Below are 13444 nucleotides of genomic sequence, written 5' to 3'. Positions count from 1 at the left end.
TGGTTTCTAGTGAGAGTTCACACTAGATTCGTTCAAGGACTCGTGTATTTGTCTTTTAAGCAGTCCATGGTAACAATAAAATTCTTCTCCAGCACTAAAGGAAAAGGAGGAATTGAATCCATGGGGGTAAGTTTTTTTTTCTCATGTCAAGAGCGATTTGAGAAACTGCAGGTTGCTTCTGGTGTGAGAGAACTGGGCATTGCCCAGGGGACGCCCAGATGTTTTGATGTTTCTACCATCCTTGTGGGAGGCTTCTCTCATGGCCCCTCATGAGGAGTTGGAGCTGATAGAGGGAGCTCATCCGCGCTCTCCCCGGATTCGAACCTGTGACCTGACGGTCTTCAATCCTGCCGGCACAAGGGTTTAACCCACTGCGCCACCGGGGGCACCACATGGAGGTAAGTGATGTTACAGGAGTGTGCCGGGCCAGTTTCACCTCCTCTTCTTATTTGCCATGTGCTCCTGTTCTTCCTTCCCCATTTGGCCATATCTCCCAAAATAACGTGTTTGATGTCGGTCATCATGCAGTGAAACTCTGGGGGAAGCAGAAAGGTGTAGTTTGCTGTTTGGATGCAGGCACCAACATGACGTAAGCTCATCCTACACTCAGGTTTTTGAAAAGTACTGCAGGCAGTCCCTGAATTACAAACATCTGACTTACAAATGTTTCATAGTTACAATCGAGGGTAAGAGAACAGGAAGAGAGAGAAATCTATCCCTAAGAAGGAAAATTCACCCCAGAGATAATGGGGAAAGGGTGTCTCCAGTGAAGCTTTATCACCAATCTTTGTTTCCACCACAAGACACATTTTTTAAAATCCAACAATCACAGGGACAGAAAGTGTGAAATCTTCTGAACAGGAGCACAGGCAGCCAAACAAACACCAATGAGGTTGTTAATCTTTTCCTATGCTATACAAAAATAGATAGACAGACAGACAGATATTTGGCTGGAGTTACACTTAAAACTGTACCTGTTTCGATTTACAAACAAATTCAACTTAAGATCATACCTACAGAACCTATCTTGTTTGTAACTTGGAGACTGCCTGGAATTAAAACCTGATTATTAAAATAAATACTTTCCTGCCTAAAAATAAACATAGCAGGATTGTCTCTCGATTGCTAAACATTCTAAGTGGTCTGTCCATTTTAACTAATTTAGGTGGAGTTATCATGTGCCTTCCAGTCAACCTTGACTTATGATAACCTTTCTTTAAGGTTCTCTTGGCAGGGTTTATTCAAAGAAGGTAGTGCCATTGCTTTCCTCTAAGGCCAAGCATATGTGGATCTCCTTGTGGTCATCCCATGAGTTTCCAGGGCTTACAAGAGATTTAAACCTAACTCTCCCAGAGTTTTAGTCATATACTCAAACCCCTATACCACACTGGCTCTCTAAATCTACCCACTGTAAATTTATCCCTCTTTTATTTTTCTTCACCATTGTCCTGTTGTCTCATTCTGTACATCATGCCTTTTCCATGTTTTTTAAATGTTCTAAGATCATTTACAGAAAAGCCACCATTTGAAGAACTGCATCCCAATAAGGCTATATCCATATTAGCTGCACTTGTAGTCCTGTTTGACCACAATTGGCTTATTCTATAGAATATGAATAATTGTGAACAATTCATATAGCATTGAAGTCCTCATGTTTCTGCAGCAGCACTGATTCTTAGAAATCTCTGGATAGGGAGATTTCAGTGTCTTCTAATTTTATTTCTCTTCATTACATTTTTTGTAGTAGCAATGGAAGTAGAGGAGATATACACACATGTATTGGAAAAATTTATTTTTACACTTGGCTTGGGTGCATATTATACTGCAACAGGCTAACATAGTGAGTTTAGAACCTTAAAGAATAAAACATATGGACTCATTGTGTGTTCATGTGTATCCAAGGCCATCCAATTCATCTGGACCAAGATGTTTACGGCAAAAATAAAATTTAAAAAAAATATCTAGCACTTTATGGGTCCCCTTGGGGAGAGAGAACGAAATATAAATAAAGTTATTATTATTATTATTATTATTATTAATATTATTATCTAATAAAATCACAAATAATAATTCCATTTACTTTCTGGAAAATCTGATCCTAGGTCCAAAGTATCCTAAAGGTATATACTGTGTCTGAAATTGGAAGTTCAATCCTGGTTAGTACTTGGATGGGGGATCATTAATGAATATCTGGCGCTATGGGCTACATTTCAGGGGAAGGAACTGACAAAACCACATCTAAATATTCCTTGTCTAAGAAAACCTTATAAAATTCACATGGTCGTTATGAGTCAGTTGGTGACATTAAGGTATACACACCCACAAATCAGCTCCAGAATGCAGGGGGAGATTTCAATATTGTATTTGGAGAGAAAAACTGAAACTAAAAATCCAGCTTCCATACAAAAATAGAAATGTCTTCTTGAAAAGGTGTTTTTCTGGATTCTCCCCAAATCAATTTTAATAAACTTAACTGTCATAGTTTTGAAATGACAGATCATAAGGAATTAAACACATTTTTTTTCATCCCAGCTAAAGTAATGTTTTTAATGAATGATATATTATACAAGTCTTGTTGGTTCCCTAGTTAAATCCTATTGATTCAGTGGGTTTATTCTAATTCAAATTAATAATTTCATTTTTGGTTTGATTTTCTGGGGTGGTTTTTTTTTTAGTATGCACACAAAACAACCAAGTACCGTATATCCTTGAGTATAAGCTGAGTTTTCCAGGCCCCCTTTTAAGCTGAAAGAGCTTCCTGCAGCTTATACTTGAGTCAAAGTTATTTATTATTTTACTCTGTTGTTGCTGTTATTACATTTATTATTTTACTCTATTTATTTTTATTACATTTATTATTTTACTCTATTATTATTGGAAGGATGCATAAAAACATTTACATTAGAATAATGGTTTAATCAGAGTTGGGCAGTCTTAGCTTAAATGACAGTTTTATGCAAATATTTAAAAAAATTAACCTACTGATGCCTCAATTAATGAATTAATTTTATTGGTATCTATTTTTATTTTGAAATTTACCAGTAGCAGCTGCATTTCCACCCTCAGCTTATACTCGAATCATTACGTTTTCCCAGTTTTTTGTGGTAAAATTAGGTGCCTCGGCTGATATTCAAGTTGGCTTATACTCGAGTATATATGGTAACTATCCTTAATTTCACTTCCTTTTGATTTCCAAAATTAGCAGAGTAAAATGTTAGCTGTACCCTGTGTGCAAACAACTCCTTTTATAGACAAAATAATCACTCAACCTATGACTGTTCTGCGGAAATATAACTCTTGATTCTTTTTCTTAAAAAGCCTTCAAAATAAACATAGCAAGAATGTGTTTTTCTTTTGTAGATCTACTCTAAAGGGCCTGCTTGCTTTCATTAAATTAACATGCTTCATCTTACTACATATTTATTTTCTCTCTCTCATTATATCCATTATGAATCTTGCTGTTTTTTTATTTATATAACATGTAGTTTATTGCATAACCTTACTTTTCAAGTTATCTCATTTCAAACAGTAATATTTAATTTATTTCAATTTCTCATAATATCACCTCAGAAGATTATGTATAGGCTGGCATTAAGAATGCATTTGTTTTCTGAGACAGAAAAGTTTTCCTTTGCATGCAAACCACCTATTTAGAAGACTCAATTTGACATTTTTGACCTGGATAGCTATTCCTGTATAGATCTCTGCTTCAAAATTTGTTAAAAGTATTTGCAATCTATTGATAAGTTCACTTGAAATAATTTAGCATTAGCTAAATGTATGCATTCCTTTGACTTCAACTATCAATTCATTTTCATTGACTCAAGCTGTCCTGATAATAAATGTTCTCTATACATTTTGGATTAAGGTGGATTATTTGTTCTTTTCCAACTACTCTAAAAATATATATAATTTGTAAAGGAAACATATAAGTGGTCACTTATCTTACTTACCCATTCATAACAGACAATCCAACAGCCCTGAGCAATCCCCATGAGCACATTTAAGGTACGACGGGGGCTCCCTACAATCACATGACTTGTATTTTTGCATACTTCATCCGAAAACAGAAAACCTCCCAACTTTTTCACCACTTGAATTATTGCATTCTGCTTCCTTTAAGGAGGGAAAAAGAAGACATGATAATGCTATCTTGATGTTTCCATACAGGATTTTCTCAGTATTACACGTTTTTAAATACTAAACATACTCTTACACATTAGGTAATATTAGATATTAATCACATAGTACTAAACATTCTGAAAGAAAAAAGAACTCTACGTTTAATCAATATACCGAGGGCTGTCTCATCTCAGCACAACTGCCAGGTAATTCATGTATAGCAGGATAAATGAGCAAATATGCACAGGATTGGAGCTGTCCTTTCAAATCAGTTAGGCTCTCCTTCATGCAGTTAATGGGCTGGATCCAACTGACAAGTTTGCTCTTTGATTGAGCAAAGGTTATCATTCACAGAAAGGTGATGGTAAGGTAAAGGTAAAAGTTTACCCTGACATTAAGTCTAGTCGTGTCCGACTCTGGGGAGTAGTGCTCATCTCCATTTCTAAGCTAAAGAGCCGGCGTTGTCCGTAGACAACTCCAAGGTTATGTGGCCAGTATGACTGTATGGAGCGCTGTTACCTTCCCGCAGAAGCGATACCTACTAATCTACTCACATTTGCATGTTTTCTAACTGCTAGGTTGGCAGAAGCTGGGGCTAACAGTGAGAGCTCACCCCGCTCCCCAGATTCTAATCACCAACTTTTCGGTTAGCAAGTTCAGCAGCTCAGTGGTTTAACCCACTGAACCACCAGGGCCCCCTCAGTGATGGTAGTGATGTTTTGAAAAGTTCCTCTCTTGAGCAATTGGGGGTCTGAGGATCCCCTAATTTTCTGGAGCAATTTTGGGGGAGACTATAGAAGTGGCCAGAATGGGCAAATACTACCTCCTTCCCTTGCTAACAGACAATTCTGCTCAGTCAATGAGTGTTCCATCAACCAAGTCACCCTAACAGGATACAGTCCTACTAATTTTTTTTGTATATAATGGCTTTTATTAAGAATTTAAAAATATATTAAAATTACAAAGATCAGAAGCAATATGAGAAATATGAAATATGATAAACTAAAATACTATAAATTAAAAGGTCAATTATATGGGGAGAAGCGCAAAAAGAAAGAAAAAAGTAAAAATAATATCTTTTCAATACAATTTTAAATGGTTATATATTTAGTGTCTCTCTCACCAAAATTTTCACATAGTCCCTTCTTTACCTTATGTTTCTAATCATCAAAACCAACATGTGTTTTAAACTAGGGTTTACAAGGAATTGTTAATATGGTCCATAACAGTGCAAGACTACATATTCATTTCCAAAATTTATACAGATCAGAATGTCGTCATTAAATGCAATACTTACTCAGATGACATGCTTGTCATGACTAATGTTCTTAAAGGCTAGAGATGCAAAGAAGGAAGATAAGAGAGAATCATTTACATCTCAGTTTCCCCATCAATGTGTTCAGTTTCACCAAAGAGCTAAATATTTACACTTTTGTATGCAAAGTGTACAAAAGTGTGGCATACAAAGGTTGTAGTGATTATATCCAACAATAACTGGACTTAATATTGTTTTATTTAAGTGGACTTCAGCTAGCCATCCATCTTGCCAAAAAGACCGAGCCTTGATTTCTGAACAGAGGGATTGGACATGCAAAACTTTCTTGCTTTATTCCAAGTAAGAGCTGAGGATATCCTTTGTTTCTCCCCTACTTCAGCTGACAGGGAAGACCTGAAAAGAGCACTCCATTCAATTGTAAGACCTTATTGAATAGGCTTCTGACAGCACTGAATTCTGCATTTGTGCTCAGTTATTCCCTTCCCAGATATGGAGTGGAGAAGGGGTTGGAACATGCACCTCCTTTCCCCTCTTTTTACATAAAGCAATAAAAGCTGGAATAATATAGTACAGTATACAATCTACCATTGGCAAAAATCACACATAGCCATGATCCCACTTGCAGGAGATCTGCTGGAATGTGTGTTCTATACATATATGGTTTCTTTCCACATGGGAGGAAATCCTCACTGAACCATGACGCCATGTCATATGGACTAAAAGAATAAACAGTAGGTTCATCCATTTATGTTGGTGCTAAACCAGTGCAACCTTGTAACCCTCAAATAAATGTCTTTATCATGCAGAGGAGTATCATGAGCCTACCCTCCCCCCCTCCCCCCACCTCAATCTTGTAAAGATCTAAAAAAATGTATAGCTCTCTTGGGCCGTATGTAACAGGTTTCCTCAATATTATGCCTATTTTCTTAAAATATTGAATAATAGCTTTTGAGCCTATTCGCTTTAAACTTCAGCTATTTTATATTTAACTGTAAATGCCCTAGTGTGAACTTTATTCTATTACCTATAGAAGTGATGCACCCAATCCCAAAATCATTCATGATCAAATGAAATTGGCTTTTGATAGGTCATTACAGATATTGCTCCCCCCACCCCCCGCTCATTAAGTGATATTATTATAGTATGGTAGGGATAATATATATACACCCTGTGGACAGCATGCCTGCCCCATTGTTTGCAAAATTGGTGATGCTGCACTAAAATTCATTAGAACATCAGCACGTGTACAAACAAAGAGCATTTCTTTGTGCTGAGAAAGGTTATTTTGGGTTTGGACACCTTGTTTTAGAGCATGGCTTCTTAAACTTTTTCCACTTGTGACCCAGTTCTACCTGAGAAATGTTTATATGACCCCAGGTATATAAAATAGGTATAAAAACCAAACATTTATTGGGTTGCTGTAGGTTTTTTCGGGCTATATGGCCATGTTCTAGAGGCATTCTCTCCTAGAACATGGCCACATAGCCCGAAAAAACCTACAACAACCCAGTGATTCTGGTCATGAAAGCCTTCGACAAAACATGTATTGTTCATAAATTGGCATGTGGAAGGCTTGCTAAAGAGGCTGATTTTCCTTTTTGTGGACTCAGCTGAAGCATCTTCTGAAGAGTCCACTGTAAACACTGTATGTTGTTGCTAACGGATTTGTATAAATGAGTGGCATTCAGAAACCATTTGCTGTTGCCAATTTTGGGGGACCCCAATACTGAACTGTGGGTGTCTGTTTCACCTGGGCAGAGGAAGGGAGAAACCAGACATCCCTTTCTTTTTTATTCTTGCTCAATGCACCCAGGCTTTCACAGCTTTCTTCTTCCAGTATTCTTAGCTGCCATAAAAATAAGCTAGGGAGAGCAAAGTGAGGAGGAGGAGGTGAGAGAAAAAAGTAGAAGAGCAAGGCAGCCACCTTGGACCTTGATGGGTATCCCCCATCCATCCCAGGATCACAGATGTGCTGGCCCATTTATTCCCTAGTAGTTATAAACATTTTATATTTTACTTTTATGTGGAAATGTTTAATAAAAAAGTTGATTTTTTCCTACTTTCATTACAGGACTAGCTGCTATAATTTTGAATATGTACTTTCTAACTACTGTTTTAAATTCTATTATTGGGGAAAGGGTTGGGCTATCAATGCAATAAATAAATAAAATCTGCTATGTTAAGGGTGGGCAAACTTTGGAGGTCTAGGTGTCAAACCTCCCTCTCCCAAGATGTGTTGTGGGAAACCCCAGCAAAATAAAAATAAAACCAGAAGTGGCTGGGAAGTACATGTCAGGATTTATTGCCAACGAAAACAAACAAATTGCCAAACAAAAACAACCGTAAAGACCCCACACCATTTGGGAAGGGGAAGGTGTCCTTTGCATTAAAGGAGAACTGCAAGCTCAGGAAGATTTTTACATGAAGACAAAGTGCTATTCAGTCCATGGTGTAGATGTTGCTGAACTAGGGGTCGGGACAGAAATGATATGAACTTTCACATTTTGGTTCTAAGTGGATCAGGGAAAATCTGACTGGACTAACCTTTTTGATTTTCACAGTATTCTTTACTTTCTCATTCATCGGGCCACACCAAAGCTCACAAGAATCACTTTTGACGTCATCACCTAGAAGCCAAATCCATTCAGAATTAATTTTCAAAGGAGGAAAATACGTTGCAGTACTCTGCGAAAGGTCACAGTTAAAGGAGTAATGAGACATTTATCTGTAGTCTAAGAGGAGACATTTTTCAAAATGTGACTGATAACTCTGTTTTAAGCTGCATGGGGAGGTTTGTTCATAATCTGTGTGTCCTTCTTTATTTCTATAATAAAAAGTGTCTGCATGTCTCTGAGCTCTCTCTCCAAAACCATGAAACCCAAGCACCCTCAAAAATTGTATCCATACTAACAAAACATTAGGTGTGAACAAAATGATTTGAATTCTGAAACATATTAAATCAATACAGTTTGATGCCACTTTTAACTGCCATGGCTCAAAGCTAGAATCATGGGGATTGTAGTTTTAAAAAGTCTTTAGCATTCTCTGCCGAAGAATGCTAGTGTCTCACCAAACAACTCCTCCCATGATTTCATAACATTGAGTCACAGCAGTTGAAGTAGTGTCAAACTGGAATTATTCTACAGTATATATACACAATACAATAGTAGGCAACTTGTCATCATCAAGCTATATGATTGCAAAGTTCTACCAGCCCTAAACAAGAGCCAATAGTAACAGATGCAAGACCTGGTAATCTAACAAGATCTGGAAGGGCAAGAATCTCAACTTTGAGATTTAGAATACTTCTTTCAAAATGGGCATGGTGTAAATCATTGTTATTTCCAAAGAGACACTAAAAAAAACCCCTCCAATTCCTTGCTGCATGCCCCTTATAAAATCTGTGGACAACAAAAAATATTCCTTTCTCTTTCACTGGAGAGTGAAATAATAATAATAGTAATAATCCCAAAACAAGGCCTGCTGGCTGTTAGTTATATTTAGTCACCAATATACAGAACCCTGTAACATTTTTCCACATTCAACTCTTTTTTTTCAGAGCCACTCACACGGTTATGTTTGTAAGAAGTGGGTAAAGAAGAGTTTTAGAACAAAATGGAGTTTGAGGACAATGAACACTCTTTAATGGAAATAAGGTGTATGTATCCATGGTAATGGCATGATAGTAGGCATGTGTTCACTATTTAATTTTAAAATGGACCCTTGAAATTATTCTAGGAGGTCAAATAACTATGTATTGCCCATCAATAGAAATAAGACTGAGCTCACTTCATGCTAAAGCTCAGAGTGGCCCAAAGTTGAGATGAGGTCAGTTGGGATCCGATGTCAGCAGGTTAGTGAGTCTGCTCTAGGTTTTTGAATAAGTTTTATTAAGGGGGGTTTAAGATGCTGTATCTAATTAGGTGAGGTTTTTCACAACACTGGATGATTCCTTTAGAATCCAATTTAATATTGAATACCACATTTCTTCAATTGTAAGATGCCATCAATTGTCAGACGCTCTCTAATTTCAGTACCACCATCACCAAAAACACGTAAGATTCGTGTGTGATTCTAAGATGCACCCCATTTTTAGAGATGTTTATATAGGAAAAAAGTACATCTTAGCATTGATAAAATACAGTATTATGTGAAAGCACGACAGATCAATCATGGAGCTTGGATGGATTATCAGAATTATACAGAGTTCAGAAGAGTTACTTTTTTGGACTGTAATTTTCTGAAGGTTGTAGCCCAAAAGGAAAACCTCTCCAAGGTCTGATATTACAGCTATTTAAAGTACTTAAAAATTACAGATCAGAACTAGAAATCTTGAAAAACTTCTAGTTCCAGTTCTAAATCATAGCCATATTAACTCGAGTCTAATGCACCAACAAATCTAATGTGAGCCTATTTACAAAACCCTGAAACAAAAACAAAACAAAAAAAGTACTTGCTGGGGAATGTAATGCGCAGCAACAAAAAAGTGAACTAGGTTGTTGTAGGCTTTTTCGGGCTATATGGTCATGTTCTAGAGGCACTCTCTCCTGACGTTTCGCCTGCATCTATGGCAGGCATCCTCAGAGGTTGTGACTCCTACCTCACAATCTCTGAGGATGCTTGCCATAGATGCAGGTGAAACGTCAGGAGAGAATGCCTCTAGAACATGGCCATATAGCCCAAAAAAACCTACAACCCAGTGATTCCAGCCATGAAAGTCTTCGACAATACAAAAAAGTGCACTCTTTGTCTTTTGGGCAAAAATGTTCACATTACAGTTGCTGCCTGGTTAGGATTCCTTCTTTAAAAACAAAATTGTTAGAGCATCGAAGCTTCCAGCAATGGAAAGGAAAACCTTAGGATGCATCTATGCTGTAGAATGCCTTGTGGTTTAATGCTATGGAATCATGGGGGCAGTAGTTTGACAAGCCCTTGAGCCTTCTCTGCCAAATAATGCTGATGCCTCACTAAACGACAAATCCAGGATTGCACAGCATTGAGTCATGGCCATTAAATGAGAGATTTTGTTGTTATTGTTCATTTGTTCAGTCGTTTCCGACTCTTCGTGACCTCATGGACTAGCTCACGCCAGAGCTCCCTGTCGGCCGTCACCATGCCCAGCTCCTTCAAGGTCAATCCAGTCACTTCAAGGAAGCCATCCATCCATCTTGCCCTTGAGAGATGAGATATGACGTCCCTCAAATAGGAATTCCAGGTGCAGCTCCTGGAACACCTTCCCCTTTGGCTTTGAAACAGCAATAAAATTACCCTGTGACATGATTTGTTTGCGTACCCTAAGTTTGGAGCGGTTATGTAACCAGAAAAGGTGAGCATTAGATTCGGGTAAATATGGTATACAGAGGTCCTTCACTGAGATATTATTTAACCTTAGTTTACAAGTTTTGGGATAGTTACTTTGTAAATAGCTGATGAATGTTAAAGACAGTACTATCTGTAAGACCATCTCTCTAGCAAGATATCACTCTAAGCATAATAATTTAAGAATGGTACTCTTTTTTATCAACGTAACAGGACCTTTTACAAAAGGATGCTGCTAGTTTATTATTATTATTTATAATAATATATATAATATATAATAATAACATTATTATTTTGTGAAAGTATAAGAGCAAATGTGTTGATTAACGCAATCACCCTCTTAAAATGACTTAACAGATGTTTCTTCACTGGGCCTCAATGAGATCCAAATACAGACTTTATAGCACAGTAGCACACAACTTCAATAACTTTGATATTATCTACATTTTTAAAATCCAAGACAGCCATTATCTTGAGAAAATTATGGTGTGCTATAAAAAACAAATAGAAATGTTCAACAATTTTATTTTACAAGATTTTGAAACACAAAAAATGTAAACATTTGAAGGCATTTGAATCAACGTTCTTTCACTTGTATAAGAAACAGACCAATGATACATATGAACAAAGTTTAAGAGAAATGCCTTAGAAAAGTATTTGGGCTGTATCCAAAGTATTTTGAAATGTATAATCATGTTAGCAGCCATCACTTCCATATAACGATCTGGAAAACCTTCTTCTTTGTCAGGATTTTACTTAACAAGAGCCTCAAGAGTGTGAATCATGCAACCACATAAGCTGGGGGATATTTAGCACTCTATTTGGGACTGCTATAGATCCTTCTAATCCCCCATGCACCAACTCAATTTTTTAACCAAAATAACCCATTTTCAAATGAAAAAAAATCTCTGCCATTCAAAAATGTTTTCTAAAGCCTTACTTTCTTCAGAGTAAATGTATCTATGTGATCAAGCCATAACACAAACATGTTTAGAATTGCAGGCCTTCAATGAAGATCTAGCTGTACTAAGTGACGACACCTTCCTGTCATTGAAATATTCAAAAATTATGATTTGCAGAAAAACACTGAACAGCTTTCAGCTTTAAAAATTAAAAAAAAGGTATAGCTGTCAACAATGCTGAGTTAAAACATCACCAAGGCCTGGAGCGAACGGTTCTGCTTTAATCTAAAGAAAACATTATTATTTTAAAAAATACAGGTTGCTTCACACTAGAACAAATATTATAAGTGTAATCTTCTACAATAGAGAAATGAAGAGAACAAAACCCACAGCAGGTGTTCACCTTCATGTTGATATTAAATAATTTCATTCAATATTCTGTGAATTACTTGGTTAAGAGTCCTGCTTTATACAACCATCTTCGGTGATCGTAGTCTAAATCTTTACAAAATCTTCCACTGAATATTCATTGAACACTCAATTAGGTTAGAAATACATTTATGGAATAGTGAGCATTTAAAAGCCTGCTACTATCCAATTGTGTATGAAAATTTCTTATCTTGGTCTCAGAAACAATATATTGGATATCTTGTCATTCCTAACTATACTTTAGAATGCCTGTCTTTCAAATGTCTTCAAGTAGCTCAGTGTTATCTTCCAGCAGCAACTTACCAGTTTGGGGAAAACATCTATTTACAGAATTTTTTTCTTGAATGCTGAGATTCAAAAGAGAGTCTGTTTCACTTGTGTCTCCTTTTTCGTTCTCTGACATATAATTTAGAGTTGAACATTCTTTATTCCTAGGCGTTATAGGTAGCACGCAGTCTCTACTTGACACACCCTCATTAATTTCAGTCACTCTTTTTCTCTTTCTGCTATGAGTTGCACTGATTTTACTAGGCTCTTTTAAGATTCCCTCTGGTTCACTTTTTGATGGACTGTATTTGCAAACCGTTTCATCAGGACTCTGTGATTCCTGCAGGCGTGAAAAAGGAAGGCTCAACCTTACTTTAGCCTTATTAAAGTTAGATGGTGAAAAATAATCTTCAAAAGAAGTGTCTTGGTCTTTGGTGGTCTGAACAGGACTAAGCAATGCCTGCAAAAAGTCATTGTGGGAATCTCTCTTAGGTAAAACTGTGGCGCTCCGTCTAAGACTTGATCTCCTTCTGGATTTCTTTTGTTCTTTTGAAGAACAACCAGTTACTATTGGAGAAAGAATTGGATTAGTGGAAGGCACATTGATTTCTGAATTTAAGTGGTTCCTGCTGGTCTCTTCTGTATCTTTCAAATGGGTTGTACCCTCTGAAGAAACACTATAATCCAAATTATTTGGCTGAGAAAGGTGATTTCCAATTAGTATTCTAAAGCAATCATTCCTCCCACTGTGTTTTTGTGTAGAGGTAATTTCACATCTTGCCTTTTCAACAAGCCACTCATCTTCCAAGCTGTTTGGGAGAATTAGTTTTTTTTTCAAACGTTTTCCATTGGGTTGTTCTCGGCTTGTACGTTTGAAGTCATCTGCAGATAACGGAGAATTCCATAATGCAGAAGTGGAAATACTGTCAACTTCACACAGTAATTCATTTGACTCTTTCACAGGACCCTTTGTATCAATATTTTCCAATGCATCGGCTAAACCTGGGTTTAAAATGTCACTGCTTTCTCCTAAAAAAACCCAAACAGACACAAAAACAGCAATTCAAATCCAAAAAAACCACCAGTAACTTAATCACTTAAAAATGACATAAAATTAAAGACAACACTT

At 36.8% G+C, this 13444-nt stretch overlaps 1 protein-coding gene across 1 annotated transcript in view; it reads right to left on the bottom strand.

Moving 5' to 3' along the window:
• The window catches only part of MCPH1 (microcephalin 1), a 114355-nt gene that overhangs the window by 83631 nt on the left and 17280 nt on the right, over positions 1–13444 (bottom strand). The window contains exons 8-11 of the mRNA XM_060788506.2: positions 12352–13344; positions 7943–8025; positions 5420–5457; positions 3954–4116 (exon numbers count right to left, since the gene is read on the bottom strand). Of these exons, the coding sequence (XP_060644489.2) occupies positions 3954–4116; positions 5420–5457; positions 7943–8025; positions 12352–13344 (1277 nt within the window). The remainder of the gene's footprint in view (positions 1–3953; positions 4117–5419; positions 5458–7942; positions 8026–12351; positions 13345–13444) is intronic.

This window comes from Anolis sagrei, chromosome 1, assembly GCF_037176765.1.
Source record: "Anolis sagrei isolate rAnoSag1 chromosome 1, rAnoSag1.mat, whole genome shotgun sequence".
NCBI classification, from domain to species: domain Eukaryota; kingdom Metazoa; phylum Chordata; class Lepidosauria; order Squamata; family Dactyloidae; genus Anolis; species Anolis sagrei.
This window is presented reverse-complemented; position numbering and strand designations above follow the sequence as displayed.